We start from the raw sequence: 27507 nt of genomic DNA, 5'->3' as shown, positions 1-27507 counted from the left end.
GGCATTCTTCACGTCAAGTTGAAATAAGGGCCACGATCACACAACAAGAATTTGGCCCTTTTTACCTCCTAGACGACGACGCCTGTCCTGGGCTGCAGAAAAAGCAGGTCCGATTACGCCTATTCCTAATCCTAAATGGAATGTAACGACCTAGGGATCCATATGTAAACATAGTATCTATTTACATACGCCAAAGCCTAATGCTTGATCTTTAATTTGGTTTCCAAATTGATGCACATCACCAAGTGTTGTAGCTTGTGAAGGTGAAGAAGCCCAAGTCAGTGAAGTGGAAAGAAGGTATGCATTACATAGAACAACTTGATGTGGTGTGCAAATCATGCAAGGAATTGAAATTAATCTGCCTCAAACCAGTATCTAAACGTCTGTTCTAGTGAGGAATAAGGATACAATAGGGCCTAGATAAAGGGCTTCTGATCAGAGCAGTCGAGATTGTCCCCATAGGTCACTCCCAGAAAGTCACAGTACCTCTTATAAAACCCAATGCGGTCCTTGAACATTAAATTAGCACCTTGGCCACATTCTAATCCACCATTGATGATGTTTGTGATGGTCCCATAACCAGGGAGTCGACCTGCAGCCCTATCGGCATTAGATGGTGTCCATTGTCCTGTTATGACATCATGGCATGATGGTTCCAGTGGTGATCGTGGGGTCATCTAGAACCAAAATGCTGTCTTGAATGAAATGATTGCATCATTGGCTACTGCATCTGGATCATTGATGAGGTCGTAATTTATCTGGGAGGTATTTCCAGCTTGCCCATAGTTGTAGTTGCTGAAAAATTCAAATTCAAGATCAAAGGCAAAACCCCTAAATAATATTTATACATAGATACAAATGTATTAAAATGATGTATTATTATGATAAATTCATATATAATAAAATTTCAATCGGTTCGAGGGATAAATGACGATATACTTACAATGTAATTTGAATTGGTCCTCACCCATAATACTTTTTACCAGGAGCACATGGCCATTGTCCAGACGAATCGCAATAATCAATAGGAGCTCCTAGTTCCCGAACAAACAAATATCCATAATCATATGGGCCATCTGTTCCATTTGATTGCCACCCCGGTCCTGTACAAGTAATATGAATTTGAGTGAATTATGCAATAATCAAAAGAGTATAGAAAAGCAAACCTAATTAATTAAAAGGATCTTAAATAACACAAATGTCAAATAATTAATTATGTTAAAATAAATATTCTGGAGCCACAATTGGTGTATTGGGAATGATAATGACAATATGACATGGTGTTGTTCTTCGTCCACATCTTTATTATTGTAGAGAGCTAATTCGGAAGGCATTTGGACCCTACACGTATCCAGATACTAGACTAGTTGGAGGCCAAAACTAATTGATTTCCTCCTAAGTGGTACCTAGGGCACCCAGTTCGTTTAAAGGGCAGAGCTCGAATGTCAACTCTGCCCAGAATATAAACCAAGCAAGGTAGACTTCTGAGTGGTCTCCAAATCAACTCAGATCTCAAGAATCAAGGAAGTGAATAATGGAGTTCAAGAGAATCTTTCCCTTCTCAATATCCTCTCCTAAAAGTAAGGAATCTCCGCTGGAGATCCCTGAAGATGAGGGATCTCGAGGAGATTCCTTATTCGAAAAGATCTCTCGAAGAAAGCTAAAAATAGAGGAAGAGACTCAGAAGGGGCAGGGGGGTTTGAAAGATCAAAGAGTCTATTACTGATTAAATACATAACTAATTTATCATCAGAGAGTTTTTGACAGGTATCACACCGGTATCACCATCATAGATGGGATAACAGACGAACAGAAAGAGCTGAGTTGTAAGAGGTAACACGAAATTGCCTCTACAATTATTATTATATTAAATTAAATAAGAGAAGTATATCTAAATTATTTTATTAACCTATATAATAAATAAATAAATGTAATTAAATTAAATCGAGAAACAAACCTGCGGTTTCATGAGAAGTTTGAGCTAAGAAAGCGGCAATCTCCCTTTTACGCGTGTTATTGTTACCAGTGGTTGCAAAGCCATTGAAGGACCTTGCCGCGGTGATCAATGCATCGTAAGTGTAGAAGCCCCTAGCAGAGCTTAAATCATCATTTGTATGCTTCAACATTTCCTCGAAAAGGGATTGAGGGATGAGTGAGCCAATGCCACCCCCACCAACAGTAAATTTTTTGCAGTAATCAGAGGTGGTGCCGCAGAGTAGGGCAGTTGTGCCGCAGAACTCGAATTGGGTACAACAAAACCCACCACTATCAGCACACACACCTCCATTATTACCCTGTGTTCCACATTCTTGTTGTGCAAAGGCAGCACCCAATAAGGAGAAGAGAACCTGAAGAATAATCCAAGACTTCATTTCTTCCTCTCTTTTTTAGTATGTATGTATATATATATAAGAGTTTATTTGTAATTTGTAAATTTGAATGGAAGCGAAGAGGTTCGAGTTCCATACTCAGTTGGTCAGCTTTTTTATTTAGAATTTGATTGACCATTGAAGTTCATGTGGTCAACCCTTCTGTGGAGGATAGGCTCTTCCTTTATTCCTTACAAGAGTCCAGATCGTGTGGAGGAATTAAATCCTACTCGGGAACGGACACACATCACTTTTTTTATAATAAAAAATAACAATTCAGATCTCTTTTACTTATGGTTTGGATCTGATTTAAAAATTAAAATAAATTTTACAAAAATATCTTTTTTAAAATGATTCAAGACAATGAAAATAAACGATTACTGAACCTCAATTGTTTTAGTGCATTACAGGGCAGAAAAGAGGGCTACACAAGATCCACTCCCACACCTCAATACACGTCAATTAAGTCGTAATCTAAGAAAAATTTTCAACCAACGCAGGATAGATGATTGAAACCCTTCTCCTACGCATAGTTACTAATTTAGTGGATGAGAAAAAAGTAGTATAAAAATAAATTGGGTATCATTCAGAATAGTGATGCATTGATTCGTTCAAAAATTTGACGAAAAAAAATGTAAGACGATAAAAGATATGATACAAAAATAATTTGAGAATGATTCGAATCCAATAATTTTTAAAATTTTAAATATTTATAACATATGGTATGACCTAACAATTTTAATCTACTAATCAAATTATCGATATTTAAATTAAAAATATCTTAAGTAAATAATTGTCAATCACATTCATCCAATAAAATATATATTCGCAATAAAAGATTTAATTTTAATCCATCTAATAATCAATGTAAATGAAAAGTATAAACATGATATACTAATTAATATCAAAATCATCATGTCCCACGACGACGAACAAATAAACTTTACGGTGGGCAAATAGGAGCGATTTTCAACTTAGGATCTTTTTTTTTTCCCTTCTCTTGAGTTTTGAAGTGAGAGTTGAAAATAGGAAAATACTAAGTATTTTATTAAAATACTTACGAAATATATGTACAAATCACGATCTAGTCGTTGAGATTCAAAGATCTATAAATTAATTTGAATCTTTGAAACCAACGACAGTTTTGATCGGAAAGAGTATTATTCATCTAATTCGCGAATCAATCATGCATTTACTAACTATGCTCCTACACCCTCCAACACCTGACACGTAAGCCGCAATCCAAGGGATTGACGCCTAAAACATCAAAAGGGATCCTCTGTAGCACAAGTACCATGTACCACCCTATAGTCCTTAATGATAGAGATCAATAGTATCACAAGATAAAACCGCAGCCCACTTCACGTCATGGTTTAGATCTAATGAAAAAATAATAATAATAATAAAAGTTATTGTTTTGCCATATTCATATGTATTCGAAAATGAACAGCCATTGAACACTCAATTTTTTAGGGTGAGATTTTACTATATCGATGATGTGGCACTCTTTCCTAAGAGATTTGTTCTGTCCTACTAGCGATTGGCAAGGTTTTTAAAGATACAATTTTTCTTTTTTTCCTTTTTTTTTTTTTTTTGAATCCCATCATCTCAATGATGTGTTTGATGGAGGATGGTGTTGACGGCTACTAATATGCCAGACCCTCTTAGCAAGTATGGTCTTCTACTGTTAATACATTAATTGAAAAAATTAAAGAAAGAGATGAAGTTAAAATAAAACAAAAAACTTGCATATGCACACAACTTAACAGGAAGGGGCAGAGCCAGGATTTTCTTTTGTGTGTTTATAGCAATTGAATCATCACTAAAGTATTCTTGTATAAACTATTTCTAAATTACCTAGATACTCTCATCTTCAACCTCTACTCCAAAAATACTAATTTTCCCCCAAATCGGTTATAAACCTCTTTGGTAAATTTTTTTATAACAATGATGAATGCACGTGATAAATCATACGTGGCTGAACCATAGATCTTTTTCCTTGTGTATCTCAAAGAAAAGGTCTATGGTTTTGTGCCCTTGCCGCATATGATTTACCACGTGCATTCATCACGACTCTCTTTTTTTAATTCTATTTAAGCTTCTCTTCAGTTAGTTGTTTTAAATCTTGCCTTAAACCTTTGAAGAAAATCACAGAGATGATTTGAAACAGTAAGAGGGGTGATCCACTTGGAGATCACAAGCTCAACTACTCTATATTGACTAGAGGTTAAAGATTCTTGATGTCCTTCCTTGCTCCCTGCATGAATTCGTTACCAACTCTATATATAAGAGCTTGTCATGGAGGAGAAGAATTCATCTCTCTTCCTTCCTTTGAGTTCTAATTGCAAGATTTCAATTCTAGTCCTCATCTTTAGCAAAGTGAAGATGTTTAGTTACCACGTTCGCTCTAATAGCTTACCTCCAAGTAGTCATCCCTTAACATGATAAGTCGAATGGAAGTTGAACAAATTGAAATGTTGGTATACCACATATTCGTCATCCATCAAACCCACTGCAGGGATCTTGCAAGATGGCTTGTGTTGCCTCTGAGAATTGCATTGCAGCATTGAGGATCTGCTTCAACTGCCACTCTCCCAAAAAGCCTAGTCCATCATCGGAATGACGTGGAGGATGTGTTGGATGGGGCTCTTAGAATGTTGGATGTGAGTGACACTACCAGAGACATTTTGTTATAGGTAAAGGAACATGTGCAAGGCATTCAATTGGCTCTCCATAGAACCCATGGTGGAGAATTAAGATGTGCAGATGAAGTTGGTGCATTCATGTCCTCTAGAAAGAAAGTGAATGAAGTGAAGTGCAAATGCTTCGGAGAATGTAAGAGAATAGAGAACAAGCAGTCCTCTCTCTTAGACAACAACCATGATTTTGTGTACATTATCGGTGTTCTAAGAGAGGTGGAATTGATCACTTTCTCCATTTTCGGGCCCTTCCTGTCATTCATTTCAAGCCAGAAGTGATACAAACCACGCCAACTTGTGACGAAACCCGTAACAAGATTAATGCCTAAAGCCGTTCTATTTTCAAATTCGGATGGAAACCGCAACCCAACACCTATAATGAGATGCGAACCTTGGTATAAAGGAAGACGCCACAATCAAGGATGGAACTCGATTGATAAGTCAAGGAATTGAATGCTACAGAGAAATCTGATAAGTTCAAAATAGTTCTTAAGAATCAAAGAGAAATTACTCACTTTTTATTATCAATCAACAACTGTCATTATTGAATTAAAATAGTACAATTTATAGCACTAAGGCCATGAATTTCCAGATCTAACTTACCCAAACCAGAAAAGGGAAGTTGAAAAAACTAAAAAAATAACTACCTAATAACTGAAATAAATTTGGTCTCAATTAAAAAGGAGTTAATTCTGACTTTAATCCCTTAATCTCCAGCCCATTACACACCAATTGATCTTCTTGAAAATGGATCATGCTTGTTAAGGGTTGGAAAATTCGTTCATCACCATCAATGGGCCTCCACGTGCTTACTTGAGCCCAAATCCCTCGAATCAGCCCACTCAACGCATTTTGAAATTTCTTGGCACGTGCTCTTGTAACCGGACCAATGGGAATTTGAATTGGATCCGCATTCCATGCTCTTGTGCTAGCCATGTCCTCATCATTGTCACGATCCAAGCAAAGTGGTCGGTCATGAATTTCCAAATTGATGAACACCAAGCATGTAGCATTCGAGGTCGAAGAAATGTATAGAAGTGAAATGGATATGGTTGATATTACACTAAATGCTTTCTATGGACGCAATTCGAGTAAAGATACTCAAAATGCGCTAAAACGGTTGGAGGAGTTGGACTTGAGCTTACAAGGTCTCGAGGATGGATTGGAGTGTGTGTTTAAATGTTTGATCAAAACCAGAGTCTCCCTTCTCAACATCCTCAATCACTAGACTTGACAAAACTCGAGCTCTTCGCTCCATTTGGCTTCCGCATTTTTTTCATAGGAAATGCCTAAGTGTTTTTTTATTTTCCATTTTTGTACATTGTTGATGTACAACTACATCTCAATGTCATTATATTCAACATCAAATTACAATTTATCTCATTTTTGTCTATGATCTTCTTTAACTTTTGAGTGGAGGAGTTGATTTTGACCTGATTCAGAGGCCACTTAAATTTTAACTTATTGATAGTACTTGTGGAGATTTGCTTGTAATCACAGCCTTATCCCAAAAATTTGTGTCGATTCTTATTCCTCCATTCAATTGTGTTCAAACCAATGTCCTATGTTATTTTAAAATTATTCATTATCTACTCTCATTATCCAATCTCAAACCCAATCCAAACTTTTTTGGTCTTATTCTTTTAGAACATTCAGATTGCATGCTATTTCTAGTTGGGAGTCATTATCGATCTTCATTTACAATGACCAAATCATCTCAATTAAATTTCTCTTAATTGATCATCTATTGAAACTAATACATTACGAACACCTTCATTTCTAATTTTGACTTCTTAGTTTTATCATTCATCGTAATCACACTTTCAACTCTTCCATGCTAAATCTGAAATATGTTTCCACTTAATTGTACAATATTGAGCTCTATAAAGCATAATTGATTTTGTTCTTGTCTTATTACATTTTGTTTTAAAACTTGTTTGGGAGATGCAGGAGTTGTAACTTGTGTGTCGACTTTACCCTTTTGAACGAAAAATTCCAGGAATAGTAACTCTCAAATTTGACAAATTTAGGATGAACACCTAAAAGGGTCCATGCTACAAACTCCACCCCTGCATGTGTCCATGGCACCCAACCACCCAGTTTGTTTGCTTACAGGCCATCACGCAGCCCAGGCTGACCATGCATGAGCCACCCTCTGGTTACTCGTGAACATTCCATATTAGACTCCCTAAGATAACTCTAAATTAAAGAGTTGCTGGGTATCGATATGATCCTGAAATTTAGTGCTTAAGACTCAAGATAAGTCTCTGCTTCTCTACGACGCTATATATTGTACATTGGTTCAAGAGGGGCCTTCCAAACTAGATCATCCCACTGTGGAGTAGGAGGTTGTCACCGACAGAGCGCAATTACACCACAACTGAAAGAGAAGGACTCGCCATGGTACATTCTGTACAGAAGTTTTTTTTTGCATTAGCTATTAGATTAGGCACAAAATAGTCTATGTGGACCACCAGGCCTTGCAAAAGCGAGGGGACTACTGGCCGGGCATGCGAGACGACGTTGCTGAGTATGTGAAGACGTGCCTCGTGTGTCAACAGGACAAGGTAGAGCGGGACAGACTTCTTGGGCTCTTGGAGCCATTGTCCCCCCTCTAATTCTTAAGCCACACCCTGGGAAGCCAAAACAGATTTGGGTCTACATTTGAACCGAGTTGAATTGGAGAATAGGACAAGGACAGACAAAACCAGAATCAAAATAATGGGTTCTACAAGCTTCCTCCCCCACAACACCTAAAATATATTTAATAGCCATCTTGCTGAGAGATCTGGTAACTGAACTATACCCAACTTACGGCAGAGTCCAACGGGAAATAACCAACTTGGAACATCTAGTTGGGGCACCCTTCAAGCGTATCCAAGAAGTGGATAGTGTATCCTTGCATCCAAACAACCCCATGATGGGCCGGCTTTATAATGAAAAGGATTGGTGACATCTTGACAACCAGAGAACAATGTGATTTAAGGATTGAGCCATAGGGATTGAAGGAATCTGAACATTAATGGTACAAAATAATGGTCCATGATAAATGCTTAGATGGCCCAACATTAGCCTGTGTACTGCATTTTAGTTTTTTGTCAGCTTCAGCTTGTTCTTCAAACTCAACTCATTTTCATCGGTTCACAAAAATAACAGCTTTAATTTTTAAATAAAATACCCCCTTTTTTTGTACAATAATAACAAACTACAAATAAATTAAAGGAAGAAATTTCCATCTATAATACAATATTAGATGACCAGGCATACCCATGACTTTTGTCAACCAAAATTGCCAGGAAGCATAAACCTTAACTCATAGTGACTCAAAGTTGGAGGAAAGGCTCATTAGAAAGAATCTCAGATCACTAAACGGTGCGATCCCTTCGACGCCTTTGATGATGAACCATTGGGGCTTCTGAAGCTCATCCTCTAACACTGCCCATTTGCATTTGAAGAGGGGGGGGGGGGGGGGGGCATTGCCGTTCACCTCCTCCTAGAATACATATCATGGGGTTCAGTATGACAAACAATAAGGCTGGAAATGACAAAGAATCCACTTGGACCAGAACACATTTCTAGCAACCTCACCAAGCAGAAACACATGGCTCATCAATGTCTCCGATTGGGAATGCTCAATCTGCACAAGGTCCAGTGATAAAGGCACTCACAATCACCCTCATCTTGATTGAAATGGCAGGTTTTGGGAGTTGGGACACACATCTCACCCACCATCCCCTCTAACATCAACAAGAGAAAACCATACATTCTCTTGTAGCCATACTTGAACATGAGGTTGGAGATCCCCCAACCACATCATACAAACATCACTTGGGAAGGAGGTTCCCATGTTTCGTACCAACCCCAATTCAAAACCTCCAAAAAACATGAGCTTCTGGATACTCTTCCAGGGAAAATTGAGCACAGAAACCAAGGAACAAGATAACCAATTTTGACGTGATGGCAATAACTCCCACATTGATATAAACCTACGGAACTTTAGTATTTTCTCGAGCAAGCCTGTCTTGTTCACTACATATTATAAGCTCCTCGTAAACTTGCATTGAGTTGGCTGTGAACCTCTCCATGGCCTCAAAAACATGTTTCATACCCAACTGTAGACTAATACTATTAGTAGTGTCACTCGGATGCACAAGTTGTCCAGGTATAGAAAAACCTCCTCCACCCTGCCCGGAGACTACAACGATCTTCTTGTCCAATGCCTGCCATTCCTTCTGCATCTTTTGTCTATCCCTCTCGAAGGCCTTAACATTTATCTCCGCATCCTTGGTTGCCACCATCATCTGGCACCGCTCTAGATTGTGCCGTTCCCAGAGCTGATGCACGCTCACGGCAAACCCCCGCATGGAATCAACAACTTCCTTTTCTGAAATTCTATCCATAGCTTGCGACCATTGGTTACAGATCACAAACACGGGTGGCGCACCAATCCTACCAGGAGAGAAGGGAACTATTCCATCAGGTGTTTCTTCAGGTTCATAAAGAAGACATTTCAGAAGCCAACTGTTCAAGGCTTTGATGTAGCCCTTCTGAGCACCAATCCAGCTACAAAAATTTGAAATTGACCTTAGGAGTTCACACTCGAGTTGTTTTATAACATTAAGATGAGCATCGCTAATCTTTCTGTTGGATGCAATAACATCTAAGTTTTTAGCTTCTGCTATGGCCTGGCACTGATTCCGATGGCACTCAAGCATGACTTTCCACATTTTAATTAACCTGAAATAAATAAACAAATAAATTACCAATTAGCCACCTAAATGGTTAGAGAACAACCATGTTGGATTCTAGAAATAGGTCTACCAAGAAGATATACAGAGATGAAACTTGATCCAATCTAATGATTTTTTTTTATCCAATCCCACAACTTATTGTGCTCTTTTGAATGACCAGATAAAAACAATTGGTGAAAGATTCACATAAAGTAATACATGCAATGACTGAACTCAAAACCAAAGAAATTTACCGTCCTCAAATCCACTCCCCATAGATGTGTGCCACATGTATGGAAGATGAAGGGAGGATGGCTTCCTCCCAAATGGCCAATCTGACACGAGTATTACCGTGACTAATAAATAAGTACTAGCTGGGAATAAAAATATAAAGAAGATTTGTGAATTGGTGAAAATTCCCGAGGCATCCATTTCAAGGAGGATAATCTGCCTGTCAGTGCTTTTACACTACATTGACAGTCCCATGCCAACATAAACGTAGAGGGTTACGTCAGGTTGGCAGCCAGTGTAAAAGGTTCAATATCTCCTCATCAGAATCTTGAGCATTCCCCAAATATTTGAGATACAACTGTTTTTTGTTTAAGGGGGTAAAAAACTAGGAAAGTTGAAGTATGAAACTAAGAAGATGATTCTTTTTTTAATTTGACTATGGGTTTAGAATTTGGATATTGAAAGTAAACAAGGGAATTGAGGAACATGATTTGTTTAGCCGACACCAAATCTTTGGGACAAGGCCTTGAGGATGATGATGATGATATTAAACTTTGGAATGTATTACTCTAATCTCTTTGGCAATAGTATCAATTGGATTCTTCTTTGATATGTTCTATTTCTTTCTCTGAGTTGGTAAGCATAACCTTTCTTTACTAGAGATGGAACAATTGGAATTTGATTCCCTTTTCAGTGGTTTGAGGTTCTGGAAGGAAAGAAACCAGAGGTAATTTGATAGGAAAGAATGTTCATTAGCATAATGAATTAGTTTTTCTTTTGGATGAAGTTGCCCGATGAATTCAGGGGATTTTTCTTCAAGGACTGTCTTTAGATGGGAAAAAGTTATTTCGAGAGATGAATAACTTCCTTTTGTTGCTTTTCTCTACTTAAGGTGGTGGTGCATTTTTGTTTCTTTGTATTCTAGGTTGGTCATCTCAACTTCCTCCTATACTTGACTTAGAGTTGGTCTGTTGAAGCCATATTTATCCGGCAGGGAAGTAGAAGGATAGAAAGGCCTTAGAGTACAACAATATCAGAAATATTAGATGTATGTGTAGGTATTATGATAATTATATTTGCAATAGAAAATACTTCATAGCTTATGCAACTATAGTCCTAAAATTACAATTAAAAGTTCAAGAGTGATAACACTCAAATCATCCTAGGAATAAGGCTTTGATGATGATGTACTATAATATGAACAAAATAGATAAATTGGAGTATCATCCAAACTAGTATTCCTGATAAAAATAACCAACATACTTAAGTAACTAAACGAATAAAAAATGTCAGGTACACAACAAGAAATTAAAAAGATAAAAACAAAGAATATTGCATACCCAATAATTAATTCATTAATCTGTGGCCACAGCTCTTCGTCCCTCAACTTACTTATCTTGATTGATATCTTATCGACAACCTGAATCGCAATTCTTATTTTTGTGGATAAATTCCTAACTAAAGTTCGAGTGGAATCAACTTTATGAGCCTCAGCACCCTTCTCGTCCAAACGCTTCAGCCGTCGGCTCTTCCTCTCATGAAATATCCGCATCTTTTCCTCGGCCTGTAAAAGAATTACCATTAAAAGTGAACACTAAGAAACCAATCATTCGCAAATAATACATGGACAAGAACTAGAAAATACATAACATGGTCAAATCACTGATGTACCATAACAATCAAAAGAACGTTGGTTAAGGTAGTGAGAGCGAATACAAGCACACTTGAAATAACATTAAGACATGGATTTAAACTGAATTGAATGGAGCAACAGGATTCATTTAGCCGATCCCAAATTTTTTATTTTTTTTGTGAGGGGGGGTTAAAGTATCGCATATTATTGAAAAGTGCCTCTTAGAAAAAGTATCCGGAAATGACTTGAAGCCCTATGTATCAAGAAGTACAAAGAGAGAAACCCAACAAATACCCTGCATTTATTATACGCTCTCTAATCAACCAACTTCGAATTATCCTACAACACTTTAATGGGATGACATAAATATTTAAAGAACAAGGTACATAATAGTAATCAAAGCACAATACAGCATACCTTCACTTCGTCATAGAGTTTCTTCTCCCAAATAAGCAGCTTTTGCAAGGTTGAAGAAAGATTTCCAGACATCATACCCACATCTTGGTCAAAGTCCAAGAAAATTGAATCAGACTTCTCGGCAGACGATGAGGACTCAGTACTTGTCGATGTAGAAGGCTGTGAAGATACCACGGACAATGAAGGGGTAACCGAATGCAACATCTTAGATGACACTGAAACAAAAAGATCCATAAAATATTTGAATGTTACAGTCAACAATAATGATCCAATTCTAGTCAACGCTGAACAAATTATCTTTTGTCATGAAACAAGAGGGTACCCAAAATAGTTATAAGTCCAACCAACATTGATCTATATTGCAATTTCTAAGTAAAGTTCAATGTGTAATTCAAATCTGAAAAGATCAAAGGCATTGGAAGAAGATGGTGTAAATATCCAACCTTGATAAACGGCATTTTTCCGGGGATACTGAACTTTCCCTACTTCGAGCATCTTGGAAACCTCGTTCCCGGATTCTGCAGCTCTGTCGAACTGAGCCTTGATTTCTCTTATAACCTCATAAGCACCCCGAGAACCACCTCGAGCCTTAAATCCAGGGACATTGCTCCGCTCGTCATTCGCAACCACGTTCTTGTCTACCAAATGCACCTCATACTCCACCCCGTTATTATTCTCAACCGATCTACTCGGCCTTGGTTCGTAAATTGCATCCCGAACAGTATCCCTCTCATCAGGGGGAACCGCAGTCATCTTAGAATAATTCCCACCTCCATCATTGAACTTCTGATCTCCATAGACTTCTTTAACTACTTCATCCTGATAATTATCGTCTTCTAAATCAGGAATCCCTTCTTCATCTCTCACTTCTTTCGAATTTCTACTAGGTGTGTTCGTGTTCGTGTTCGAAGGATAGTATTTCTCGACAGTTTCGAAAGGGTTGAAGAAATCCCAAGCCGAAGCCCTAGGCGGTGATGGTGGGGGCGGAGGAGGCTTTGAAGAAGAAGCGGAGTCTTGCGCCATGGCAGGCCGATTTGGTGGAGGAGAAGCAGCTGAGCTATACTGAGGGGGCGAGCCGTAGAAGCCATAATTCGAGTAACTATTGTAGGGATAAGTGTTTGGGTGGTTTTCAGGATTCTGATAATTAAAGTAAGAATAAGAAGAAGATTCACCCATTTGTTGAGTCTCTGGATTCATGGGACGCTGCTGGTGAACAACGGACGGTGTAGATCGCTTCTTCATGTAATTCATGGTCATAAATCCAGGAGGAATCGAACCTAGGGTTTCGTGTTCTTGATGATGATAGTGCAAAGGAGATGAATTATCAGAGTGATGAAGAGATCCAGAATCATCATCATCATCATCATCATCTGATCCCGAATGAAAGTTTAGATGAGAGCCAGAATTGGAGTGAGAATGATAAGATACAACGTGAGGTGGACCTGAGGGTGCGACAACAGGAACTGGATCACCTTTCCTTTGAGTGGGAAGTGGGAGAACTGGAGATGGTAGAGATGTAGCTGTAGTAGTAGAATAATCGAGATCTTGACTGAAGAATCGATCCAAGGAGAGACCAATTTCTTTGAGAGAATGGATGTAAGCCACGTGTGCTTCGGCTAAGGCGTACCTTTGTCGAATGGCTTCTTCAAGGAAATGGCAACGGTCGCGGCAGAGAGCGACGGCCGGAAGGTCGTCAACCTTAGAGGATATGCAGCCCATTGGGGCCAAGCCCTATTAGAGAGAAAAGCTGACACTGAGTGTGTCGGTGCCACAAGATTTACAAAGAGAGGATGAGACTCTCTGTTTCGATAAATTTAGGGCTTTTGAGAGAGAGAGAGAAGAGAAGGGAAGAGGAGGTGAGTACAGAGTGGGGAATCTTGCCAGCGCGGAGTTTTTCGTCTGTTTGTATGGTTGTAAGTAGAGAGGGAGAAAGAGAGTGGAAAACCTACAGTACATCACCTCACCGTTCGAACATTTTTTTTTTTTTTCCCTTATTAGAGTGAGACTGAGAGAGCTGGAGTGAAAGATATTGACGCTTTAGGACTTAGCTTGGAACTTGGACTTTAATTTCTATTACCAAACTACCCTTATTGATTATGTTTTTTGGGGACTATTTTGGGATTTAATGCCTTTGTTAACTTTCTGTCGGTGTGTAAATATTATAATAATATAATAAAATAAGGGATTTTCTATTTGCCCCTCTAGTTAATTGGACCACATAGTAACTTACCTAAAATTTTAAATTTATTGTTTGCTACTCCTTTGACTTGAGTCAAAATTCCAAGAAGATAACTTTAATAAATTCTAACATTATTGACAAAAGTCAAAGTGGGAAATGCTAATAATTTGAATAATATTGGGTGAATCGTTAGTTTTGATATTTATATGGGGGAAAGTGAGAAAGTCTTACATTAATATGTTTAGTGAGCACTAATTATTATTGTAAAAAGATTTAGAACATTATTAATCGACTTTGAGTAAAGCCTAAGCTTTTCTTTAAACCTCGTACTACTAGGGTGTAGGTAAGGCGTACGATAGGCAGTTATCGTCCACCCCTGATGTTGTGATCCCTAGTATACATTCCTTCTATGAAAAAAAACATCGACAGCATTAATGATGGTACCACTTGCTAGTTACACTTCCCTAAAGAATGACATTTATTTGTGCATGATTTTATATCATATGTGTATGATTTAGTGTTAATGGATTAAATTACATATAAAATCAGTTCAAAATCAGAATCACAGGGGTATTAGAATCTAAATAATTCAGAATAAACATAACCAAAACCGACTATATGAAATATAAATTTAATATTCACATTCGACAAGAGAAATGGCTAACAAAAAAGTGAAAGTCTAAAGAAATACTTTAAAGTGAATCATTTTGTCATCTAGAAACCATATTGTGAGGGTAGGATGCAAAATTCCTGTGAAGAATATGAGCAAGTCACGACCAAAACTAGGGAGAGGAATTAAATAGGAACCAGGAAGGAACCCAAAAGAGTCATATCTATTGTGTAAATGAACCTGAGTATATTGTTAGAATATTGAGTAAGCACACCCTCTCTCTTCTTAAAGAGTCATCGGGATATACAAGAAATTTTGAGGATCTCTAATAGAACAAAAATAGAATCGATGTAGAAGAAATGAATGCATTTCCATATTATTAAGTAAGTGGCATAGATAAAACCTAAACTAGATCATGCATGCGGCAATTCTTGAAACAGGATCTGACTCTTCCAGAGTGGTATCTCTGACCCCCCTGAAGGGCTTAAGTTTTTTTACTTCTGAATTAACTGCACCTTAAGCAGCATGTATAGCACTTGGTAAAGATGTTAGCATTATTGCTATTGGTTTTGACTAGTTTTTCTCTTCATCATCACAGGAATCCACTATGTCCAATCAATCCAGATAACGCTTACATCTTCTGTCTTACTGCGGCTGCTGGCACAAAGTTAGTCAAGACTATTGTCATTGCTTCTTCTCTGAGAAAAGAAGTTCACGACATCTGGTTGAGCAAGCAACCGGACTATGTCAATCAAAGTAGGGGTGTCGAAAGAGGAACCCTATACTACTTGGATACTTACAATTCATCTTCTACTCACGATATATAACTTTAGACTAACTCAATCATCTATTTCATATCCATTTGAATACGATGGGCTCTCATCAACATCACTCATTCCACTCTTTAAGGATAAAATGGTTACTATCCATGTGGCAAAGAGATAAAATCAAATCTCATCAAAATCAAAAGTTTGGTCAATAAGAAAAATGCCAACTGTGTGAGAGCCCAAATTAGGAGGTAGTAAGAAGAAATTTATAAATAAATAGTATCACCAAGGGTAAGGTACTCAATTTTTTCATTTGCACTGTTACTATGTCGAATTATTAATTGATTTAAGCATCGAAATGCACCTAGATGAAACCAGTGGAGTACTCTCGAAGAGTTACTCAAAGGAAAGGCAAAATATTCTTATAAAAGAAACTCCTAGACATACTATCATGATTGTGCCTTGCATTTTATTGATGGTAGTATATATGTAGAATGGATCTCATCATTATCTATGAACGTATGCAATCTTGTTGAATTGTATAAATTATATGTTTTGGTCACTTTATTACGATTTAATTTTTATATTATGATAATTGTTCCAATTGTCGATTTTCTACACACATGAGGAATGCTAACTTCCAAGACCTCATGGGGATCTCATCATTGTAAATGATTATATTAAATTTAAATATAAAAGTTGAGGCATTTATGATCCCTCGTCCTTGTATATATCTTTACTATTACAATGAGAGAAGGCGAAGTAGCTTCGACACTAAAATTTGAGGTGTCATAAATGCCTCAAATTTATATTTAAATTTAATATAATCAATGTTATTTTTGTAATCAAGGTCATTTCATGCATACCAATCAAATTAAAAGAAAAATCTTATAAGATGATAGTAAAACTAACTATACTCAACGTAAGTTACTGTTAGATAGAAGTATAATTGTAGAAAATTTAGTGTAACAAAGATAAGAATATTGAGATGGATCAATGGTAAAACCCTTGGACCCTGCACATGTCTAGGCATGAGCCTAACAACAGATTTGAGCAAAGTATCTCTACCTGGCTCAAAGTGGTACCTATGGTAACCCAGCCCGACTAAAGAGCAGAACACAACATTAAATATGCCCTCGTATGCGAGACAAAGCATGGTAGAATTGTGGATTATCGCCATATTAATTGAGACCCCTCAATTACAAAAAAGATCCCAAGAATCTCGGAAAGAATAACGTTATTAGTACAAATCTCTCTCTTATTGAGTAACTTTCCCTAAGGGTAAGGGATATTAAGGGAATTTTTTATTAGAGAAGATCTCGAAGGAATTCTATAAATAAGATAAAGAACGAGGGAAAAAAGAAAATAAAAAATTTAGATAGACACTAACTTGATTGTCGAAGGATTTTGACAAATATCACATCAATATCATCACTCAATAGAAGTAAGGAACACATAACAATAAGGAGTTGAGTTGTCAGAGATAATTCGAAATTGCCTCTACAAATATAATTCCAATAATTAATAAACTAAAAGAAATTACATGTAAATAATTTAACCATGTTTAATGAAAGTTGATCATCTCAATTGGAAGAAAAATTCAAATTGAATATCTTAACGCATGATAGAAGATTGGGATCCATTTTAACATAATCCATATCTTTGGGATAAGGCCACAGTGGTGATGTTCTCTATAGGAGACTACTTTACGCGGTGGGACCAAGGGTATGCTAATAATAAGTCCTCTAAATGTGTGCCATTGAGATATCTGCAGTTCCATCAGAGCGGTATAACTATATATGATCAGATTTCTCGTCTAGATGTGCAACAGTGAGGTCCACTGCCATGATCTGATGATCCGAAACAGATAACTAAATTCATTTATTTTAAAATAGTTTTTTTTTTTTCTTTCTTTTGGCTTTACATTTTGTTGGACGGTTGAAGAGCCCAACACACCTAAGATAATAAACACGTGGAAACAATGAATGATGTTAATCTTTAAAAACACAGTTTATTGGCGTTGGAAGCTTTTTGTGTCCAACGTGCTTGGATATGATAATTATTATAAAAAAAAAAGAAGAAGAAGAAATTGATGGCTACAGTAGTCCAATCATGTCAAATTTGGATTTACTATGGTCTGTTTAACGGGCCCACTCCATTGACTCAATGCACGTGCGCGCCATCTTAAGAGAGAGCAAAGAGTTCACCAACCTTCAACGTGGTAGAAAGTAGAAACAGAAACTATATACCTTACCTTACGAGATTTCACCTATTTAAAGTACCACAAGGCCACTAAGGTTATTTTGGCCAACTGGATAGGGTATTTTTGGTAAAAAACAAGATAACTTATACGCAAATAGCGATCCTTTAATGATGAAGTAGAAATTATTATTTATATTAAGAGTAAGTATTGGATGATTTATGAATAAAATCCCAATCATTATCATAAGGTTATACATCATGAGAAAATGTATTATCGAGATACATATAAATCTCAATCATTAGATTTCATATTTTAATGATTGGGATCATGTATTTTTTTTTTTTAATCATTTTACATAAATCACTCAATCTTTACTCTTAAATTAATATAAAATTTTTATCGAGATCAATTAAAAAAATTATTTTTCTTAACCACCAATACTGATAAGTAAAGTAATCGTCTATTTATTATTAATTTTAACTATTTTTTTTTATTTAAAGAAATTTTAGTAATAAGGCATGCTACGTGAATTTCCTCATTAGGTATTATCAAAAGTATACCTACCATAAAACATTATTTTTATTGACCATTAGATTGCTGTCTCAGTCACCTTTCTATAAAGAAATAAGATAGGACAATAAACTAGACCAGTAGTTAGTGGAAGGCATTTTTCATGCGCTAGCAGTGTACCATTTTCTTTAATCTATTAAATTGACGAAATTACCCTCTCAATCATCTCACGTGACCAACTTCCAACCCAATTGCCAATTTGCTATTTCTTTTAGCTTTGGGTATGGAGTATCGACTTCTCTAGTGTTCCAACCAACGTTTGAGATGGGAAAGAGAAATACAAGTTTTCTCGGGATCTGTACAAGTGGAAATTTTTAGGAAAATTTTCATCTGAGCCGTTTGTTGGCGCGTTTAAGATTCGATAGGGTTATAACTTAAAGATGCTCACGTTAATTTTTTATTTAATTTATTGGAATATGATGGAATTTAAAGATAATTTTTTTTTTCTAGTTGATAGTCGTACCTCCTACTTTCAATCTTTATCTTTATTTAAATTGTATTAGTTATTAAATTATATCTCTACTTCTACTTAAACTAGTACTCATCTTCCCTTGGATCTTCTTCCCTAGGTGCAAAGGTGATCATCGAAAAATCAAAGAGAAAAAACAAAAAGAAATTCTAGTCTAACTTGAATTCCTTGTGAACTATAGAACCAAGTATGGAACTTGTGAAACAAAAAAAAAGGATTTTCTCTAAGGATATTATTATATTTTTGTAATTAACGACTAAGATACATTTCAGTATGTTTCAAGAATTTTATGGAATGTGCTTAATTTATCATGGCCCGAGAAGTCGTACATCGACCCTTTCAAATGTGCACTATGATCAATGAAGAATTTTCAGACATCTTCCACAATTGATTAGCCCCAAGAAGGGATGAGGAGAGAGAGAGAGGGAAGGGGTTCAACAAATGAATTTTACGTTGCCTGACTTCATGATCCTATAGTGCAGGTGAAAATTTATTTCCTATATAGATTGCTAAATTGCACTTATTCCAATCTCCAAATGTATGTGCTCATCTCTTTGTCCTACAATTCCTGTGATCATACTTTAATGATTAAGTTTGTTATGATTTTGAGGAAATAATGGAGATTCGATTCCTCGAGAGAAACTTATATACATTTGACAATGGGGCCATCTCTTTTTATAGTGATTGTTACTTCCTAACCACATTGTAATCATTATATATATATATGTGGGTAGCGTTCAAGGGCAAACTTTTTGGCAAAACATGGGTTAGAGGTTTTGGAATGGGCTGATTTTTGGTAAGGATGATCTCTACGGTGGGCTGATTTTTGGTGAGGATGATCTCCTCACCGTAGAGATCATCCTCACCAAAAATCAGCCCATTCCAAAACCTCTAACTCATGTTTTGAAAAATGTTTTGCCAAAAAGTTTGCTAAAAAGTTTGCCATTGAACGCCCCCCCTATATATATAAATCAAGATTGTCTTAGACATCGTCGGATACATTTTGAGGAGTGGATCAATGCCAAGATCATGATTAAACCCACGGTGACACCAAAACTGATCATTTGATGATTGTTGTTATAAAAAGGATTTGAAGCATTCTTTCTAACATTATTGAGATTGAGTTGGCCATGAAGTTCTTAGTTTTACCAATGGTCTAAAAAATGATACATACATTTACGAGTTTCTTTTACATCAAATTTTTGTTATGGGAATCACAGTAAAACACACGTATCATTAAATTATGTACAATTTTTTTACCCTTAGATCACAAAAATAAATTTTGTTGGATTGTTTTCTGAACTTCACTAAACCTTTAATGTATTGTGCACTTATTCGATAAAGTCCTCTTAGCCTTACTAAGTAAGGATTTCACCCTTATTAAGGGTCCTTCGGCTCACCTCTTGGCATCTAAAAACATGATCTGATGCTTCAAGGTTATAAAGGAAGAAATTATATGAATTTTGAAAAAACAAAATATATTCAAAACAAAATTATTTTTCACCATTGAATTTCATTTTTAAGTTTTGGAATTACATGGAAGTTCGATAACTGTCTATTTTCAAAACTTTTGATTTAGCTTAAAAGAATATTTTTTTTTAAAATCAAACTTAAACTTAAAGGGATGTGATGTTAGATTTTTGATGTGCTAATCCATTTGAACAAGACTCAAAATCTTACCATGTTAGTAGAGAAAAGGTTTCAATGTTGGTTGGGAAACTCTCAACAGGTTAGGGAATTCATGAGGTACTAATAATGTTTATTTGAATTTGGATGCACGGAATCCAATTAATTGTTCTCACATTAAGACTAAAGTGCCCTAAAATCATGATGATGAATGATTTCAACCGTACATTTATTGGACTTTTTGTTATTAGAATCATTATTATCATATTCTTTTTTAATTATTAAAATAAGTAAAATCAAAAGGACGTTATAATGGCAGTGGACCATGCTTTATAATTATAATATATAGATGCATTTTCTCACTTATATTATCATTTGAATTCTCAACTTCAAAAGTGTCATTAGGCCGTTATGATGGTAGTGAGCCCTTCCAGTGCCACCCAATGTTTTAAAAATCGATTGATTAGTAATAAAACTAGTCAAACAATTGAATAATTGGATTTTGAGTGTTATCTTTTAAGATAATAATTTTAATTAAAATACATAGGCATTTTATATATTTTTTAATACATATAATTAAGAGAGCTACTATTACCACACCAACTTCTACTAATGCCACACCAATTCCTATATAAATCAACGAAAAAACTGCCCACAGTTGGTGTGGCAATAGCAACTCTCTATAATTAATCCAACCAAATTGCTAGAGTTCAATGATGGTTAATTATATTTTGTATTTTAAATAAGATTATAAGAAAATAAATAATGATGATGATGATGATGAAGAAATAACAGAAACTTGAATCCCATTTCTTTCAAACATCTTTTATTCCTCAAATAATATATAGAGAAATCATATTAATGGCTCCTGAATTTGAGCCACAGATTTTGGTGGGCCACCAAACCTATCAAAAGACCTACACCATCCAATCCATAAGAATATTCTAAATTTAGAATTTCTTTTTCCCTTAATCAACCAAAAGATAGATTTTATAAATGAGGAGATATATTATACTTGTAGAGGGAGCATACCCACAAGATCATATAGCACGAATTGAAGCAAAACTATATAGGTCTCCCTTCAATGCTTTTTTTACCCTTCATTAGGCAACGTTGACATTGACTTCACCACCATTGACTTTTGGAATTAGAATATAATTCACCAAGACAAAAATTCTCAGAAAGTATGCTCAATCTCCCAGTTCATTTTTGATAAGAAAATATTACAAACTCTTAATCCCGGGTGTCTAAATTGCAAAGTACTAGAATTTGAGTTCTCTACAAAATTGCAATTCCGAGCTGAATTCTCACAAATACTATAGTTGTAATTAACATTCTCGGTCAACTTTTAGAAATCTAATATTTAGGAGTACAACTCTGTGAACCAAACAGACACTACAGTAGATGGCAATATCTTTGAAGCACCCATCCCGTTTCAAAATTTTGGTAGAACCCTCTTCATTAGGTTCCTCCAAAATTTTGAAGCGACCTAATCCCTTCAAAGGCAAAGTCGGACTTGAGTAGATGTATGGTGAAGAAGAATCATTGAGTATTGAGTCAACCCAATGACGAGTCTAAGATATCCCATCATAACAAAACCTACATGTGGATCACCATTTAGGAGCACAAACTTTGTGCCCAACTATTGGCACGTAAGCGTCACAATGTCGATATCACATTGCTATCTATCCTTTTTAAGGTTTTCAAACTTGGTATCCTTTAATTTTGGTGTCACACCCAAATGTGAATGGCAGACACCGAGTGAGTGACACATTCTTGAATGTTATACTAGAGGGCATGGATACATTGTATGGGTTGGGAAACATGGCCAACATCATCATATTCTTCTAAGGTCCTCCTCCCATTTTGGTCCCCATGTGACACTTTTTTTTTTATTTTTTATGATTATTTTGGTAAATTTCTCATGAGTAAAAGCTGATCAGTCAAGTTAGTCCCTTGTACCTCATAATGAAAGTTTTATTGGGAGAAATGTTAGGTCAGGTCCACTTTGTTAAGTTTCACATTAAATAAAAGGACTTTGAGTGTCACTTTTTTTCTTATTTTTCCTCAGACAGATGAGAGAAGATATCTCTACACTCGGGTTTTATTACACATGGCAATGCTTAAAAAGTCCAAGTGTTTCACTTCACATGCCTTTGGCATTTCAAAATATTTTGATTGAGCCAAAATTGGCACAAAACATTGAACATTTCAATAATATTTTAAAATGTTTTTATTAAAATAATTTCATTTCATTACGAGATTTTAAATAATGTTATTAGTAACGAATTATTGATTTCACTAAAAACAAACTTATACCAAAAAATTTAAGTTTACTTACAATTAGATGGGATAACAAAAAAAAAAAATGACTCATCCGCCACGTGTGGATTCAAAGAGTGAGGTGGCAAACTCAACCTTAGATTCCTCCTCTTATCTGCCTGAGTAGAAAACCTTTTTGACTAAATATAGTTCAAAACTTCACAAAGGTACAGCTAAATCCTTTATAAAATACTCTAATGTGGTACGTGATCTCGAGACATGGCACAATGTATCAACTTGAAAAGTACTGTACAGGGAATCTCCACCCAAAAAGCACAAAAATGTTACTCCAATGTTAAAGGTTTGTAAGAAAGTCCATGCAAGCGCGCCCATGTTGGTACGGTGTGTTACAGGCTATAGGTTTTATACATTGTTCCATTATTTTAATGTTAGCTAGAAGAGTGTACTCGAATAAATACAATATAATACATCCAATCGATGTCATATATCCATGGTGCATCGATCATAGTATATACTTGTCATGCTTCAATTTTCAACTGTGATCCAGAAAAAAATAAGAAGAAGATGCAATTAAAAATCCCCATTAATGTCAATGAACTTTAACATCAACGATATTCTATTTATCATGATTGTATTAGAGACACTAGAATGATTTTGATTGAAGAGAGAATCACGTTGAAAAGAAATTATATCATTCTGACTCATATGGATGAGCTTCCCTTGTTTAAAGGCTAATGATTTTTGAAATTAATTGGTTTGTTTCACTCCGTATCTACTTGGCTGATGTGTCCAGGGCACAAAATCATAGATCTTTTATCCTTGTGTATCCCGAAGAAGATGATCTATGATTTTGTGCCCTTGCACATTGGCCGAGTTCAAACTGAATTCAAAAATCGCGACTCTTGTTTAAACTTGTAATTGGATGCTTGCTCATGTGTACAAGCAAATCAAACTAACCTATGCAATGTTCAAGTATTAGGATATGATGTACTGCAATTAAATGTACTATGATGCATCAGATCATAATCTCTTAAGGATTAGAATGAGAAGAATAGATTTTGATTAGATGAATTTGATTTTGATTGAATTTGATCTAGTCTTAAAATATAATGCGATGTATCACAATACATCTTATTACATTACTTTATTTTAATACTAGTACATGCAAATCAAGAAACAAATTATATTGCCTGTAAACCAAGTTCATTTTTGAGTGCCGAACAAAGAATCCAAATCCGAAATGAACAAACTGACGAATATGATAATATAGGGCATAATCAGTTCTGAAAATAAAATTCTACAATATGATTGCCAAATGGTGGTGTCATAAATCTCTCAACCACATTGATTTTGACTATTCCTGAAAATTTTATAGAGGATGGAGTTTACCAACACAAGGGCAAGAGCGCTTGAAATTATGGGGACAATACACCTTCCAAAATATTTAACAAATCATATTTTTTTTTCATTATTGTGATAAATATTTATTTATTTTTTAAATGGTATATTTTACACTAAAATAACCTAAATACCTCTATCCTTCCACCCTATAATATTTGACCCCTAAAAAAAAATAATTTATTTGTAATAATCAAAATTTTATCACTTTTGTAAATAGTTTGGAATGTACTAAATAAGATGATTTCATCCCATCATTTGGTAACTTGCCCAATTCTATAAGTTATCAATTTCCACATTAATAATTAATGGTACTTCTAAAAGTTCCACAACCTTAAGAACCCAACATGCGAAGTTGCACGTGGTGCCAAGCGTTTGTTTTAGTACATGTAAATTTTGAAGGTATATTGGTTGGCAAATGAAAAATAACTTTCATTTAACTTACTGGAAAAAATAATGAGTCGTGATAATATGACCCCCCATCTTAGAACCATAGTCTTGGGATACATAAGAAAAAGATTTATGATTCTACATATCCCGATGCAAATGGTCTCTGATTCTGTGATGGGAGCGGAGGGAGGCATCTGTCAAAGTGGGTATCAGAAAATCATTATTAAAAAAAATAATTAATTAAAAAAATCCTATTATGCCCTACTCAAAAGTATGCAAATAGAGCTTTACATCAAACTGTGGTTGATGTTAGGGCCAAAGTTAAGTTGCGAGGATTCGAGCAAAATTTTTGGTGATGGGCCACCATACATTCCGAGATGCTTATGGGAAGATGTGAAAAGTGAGCAATAGTATCAACTTTGAATCAAATGGAAGGATGTGAAGGACAATACTTCACATGCTAGTGCAGTAGATGATGAGGGTCCCACACTACTACTGTGAGGAAGTTTGTCGACTTCCAATAATCTCAAGTGTTATCTTTATAACGGATCTTAATTCAGATCTCACACGGTACGATGAATTTCGAGTATAAATTTACTGTTATTGGTTTTATCAATTTAGCTGTTAAAATCGATTTGAGAAATTTTTTTATTACTAACTTAATAAGATTTTAAGTCTTACCAAGGGACGTTTTGCTTAAATGAATTATCACATTAACAATCTAACAATACAGACTATTTAGATTTTATTGAAAAGCTCCTCTCCCAATATATATATATATATATATATATATAATCTTTTGGACTTGATCTAAGATTTTGAAAATGGGTGACTATCGAATTTTCACCTAACTTCAAAATTTAAAATTTAAATTCACCGATGAAAAATATTTCTTTTCGAAATTCATAAAATTTTAAATTATGTTTTTAGATGTCATAAGGTGAACCTAAGGATTCTTAGTAAGGGTGAAATCCTAATTAAATTAATATGGATAGCTGGACTGAATCAATTATTTGTTTGTATTTTTCAAGTAATAGTTGTTCATAAATGTAGACTTTTAAACAATGAGATCAATAACTTGAGGCAGATGAGAACTAAACCTAGGCCAATGGTATCATTTTTTCAATGTTTCTAGAAAAATAGACTGTATGATAGGCTTAATATCAAATCGGAGAGAAGACAACACTGTAGAACATGTAATAGAGAGTGATGCACTTGAGGGTTCGAAGGAGGTGTTGGCATTTGAAGATGTTATGAACCAAGTTAGTTGGCACCTACTACTCTTTGAAGACATATGAGGACCATCTAGGAGATTAAAAGGTGTCATTTATTTATGATTTTTTATTTCAGTTGTGAGATTAGATTATTCTTTGCTATTTTTCTTCTAATCATATTGAACTAGTGTCTCAAATTTGCAACTAAAGGTAAATATTTGAATTTGTCAATATTACCATCTCTTATGTATATAGAAAATTAAATAGAATAACCACTAACTTCTTGGTCTCGTTTTTATCCTCTATTAGTGAAGTGAAGGTTAATTCTAATTCCATTATGAGAGAGCTTATATGTATCATGGGAGATGATAGAGATAGAAATTGTTTGATTGGATTTGTCTTTCAAATTTTTTTTTCTTTCTTTCTACCTTTTTTTCTTTTAGAATAGGACTCATTCAAGAGGTGGAAAATTAATAGACACCTTGAAAAGGATTGGCATGATGACGAAGGGTAGAGAACGTAACACTCTACCACTATATAGGCTCTTCTCTATCAATCATTGAGAAACTCTTTGCAGATCTCTCTTATAATTGTAAATTTTTACTGCTTCAAAGGAATCTTTTGTAATTGATTTGAAAATCAAAGATTTGTAGAATGTAGGTACTCTATTAGTCTATATTCTAAAGTACTCTAGATTCCTATCATTATTAGATAAGGACGTAAATAACGACATATCCTCTATCATGAGTCATGACTCGGCACCACTACCAAGAGTTACCAAGTTGGACACTATTCTCGGCCCACCAGTCACTAGAATTTTAAGCCGATTACTTAGTCGAAACATGATTTTTTAACTTGTTATGACGTCTCGTCTCGTCTCGTCCGTGAACGAAATTGAGTTATCTCGGATAAGTTTTTCGATATATTTGAGATGTCTCATTCAACAATAAGAAAAATGAACGTGAATTTTAAATCTCATCCAATACATTGACTAGTCTATCCGTCTCGTTGGTGGATGATATCTCGATGTATCGGACGAGATATCTCAATCTTAGACGATATTTAAAACCATGATTCCAAGCGTTAGAAGTCATTAAATAATGCTAATTTGTGGTCTAGTACATAATATAACAAAAGATAATTCATTGTAACAACCACCTAGTGGGCCCTAAAATTACTGGTATAAATCATGTTGAGAAAGATTTATTGTACACATCCATCGTGAAAATGTTATCCATACAGTATGTATTTCGATTAAGATAAGCAGATCGACTATTCTTACTCTCTATTTGTATTCCAATAGAAGATGATCAGTTTGACTGACTCAATAGTGAACCGACAAAGAAGTCCTAAACTCAATGAAGAGCCATGGGTCAAACTTTGAACTTGATCGATCTCGTCCTTGATTTCCCCTAACAGGACATTGCTGGTAAGTCATTAAAAGGCATAATACAGTGGTAGTCTTGACTTGGTGTAGATACAGTAACAAAAGAGCATAGTGGGTCAAACTTTGGGCTTGGATCTCAAACAAGGTACAATGGGTTGGGCCTGTTTAACATTAGCCTGCAACTTTTAATTAAACATTGTTGCTGACTAATTTTAACAAAATACCATTATGTGATCACCTTTAGAAGCACTAGACACAGAAAATATCAAAGTCAATATGTGATCTATTTTTTAATTGATCGTGTTAAGAAGAGGTACGAGCTAATGATCAAA

General features: G+C 35.4%; 2 protein-coding genes across 2 annotated transcripts; both read right to left on the bottom strand.

Annotated features, from left to right (window-relative positions):
- Positions 1 to 324: 324 nt before the first annotated feature.
- On the bottom strand, positions 325 to 2395 carry LOC147408602 (endochitinase-like). Its single transcript, XM_086419955.1, has 3 exons — positions 1958 to 2395; positions 944 to 1103; positions 325 to 795 (listed from the first exon to the last, which is right to left on the bottom strand). Exons 1-2 carry the CDS (start codon positions 2370 to 2372, stop codon positions 964 to 966), a joined length of 555 nt encoding a protein of 184 aa, XP_086276081.1. The 5' UTR covers positions 2373 to 2395; the 3' UTR covers positions 325 to 795; positions 944 to 963.
- A 5811-nt stretch (positions 2396 to 8206) lies between these two features.
- On the bottom strand, positions 8207 to 14078 carry LOC147408601 (DNA-directed RNA polymerase subunit beta, putative (DUF630 and DUF632)). The gene is made up of 4 exons (XM_086419892.1): positions 12523 to 14078; positions 12080 to 12294; positions 11370 to 11593; positions 8207 to 9805 (listed from the first exon to the last, which is right to left on the bottom strand). The coding sequence occupies exons 1-4, from the start codon at positions 13796 to 13798 to the stop codon at positions 9055 to 9057; spliced, it is 2466 nt and encodes an 821-aa protein (XP_086276018.1). The 5' UTR covers positions 13799 to 14078; the 3' UTR covers positions 8207 to 9054.
- Between the last annotated feature and the right edge of the window lie 13429 nt (positions 14079 to 27507).

Source organism: Akebia trifoliata, chromosome 2, assembly GCF_017979445.1.
Source record: "Akebia trifoliata isolate Shusen 1 chromosome 2, ASM1797944v1, whole genome shotgun sequence".
In the NCBI taxonomy this organism is placed as follows: Eukaryota; Viridiplantae; Streptophyta; class Magnoliopsida; order Ranunculales; family Lardizabalaceae; genus Akebia; species Akebia trifoliata.
Note: the sequence above shows the minus strand (reverse complement) of the source record. Positions and strands in the feature narration are given on the sequence as shown.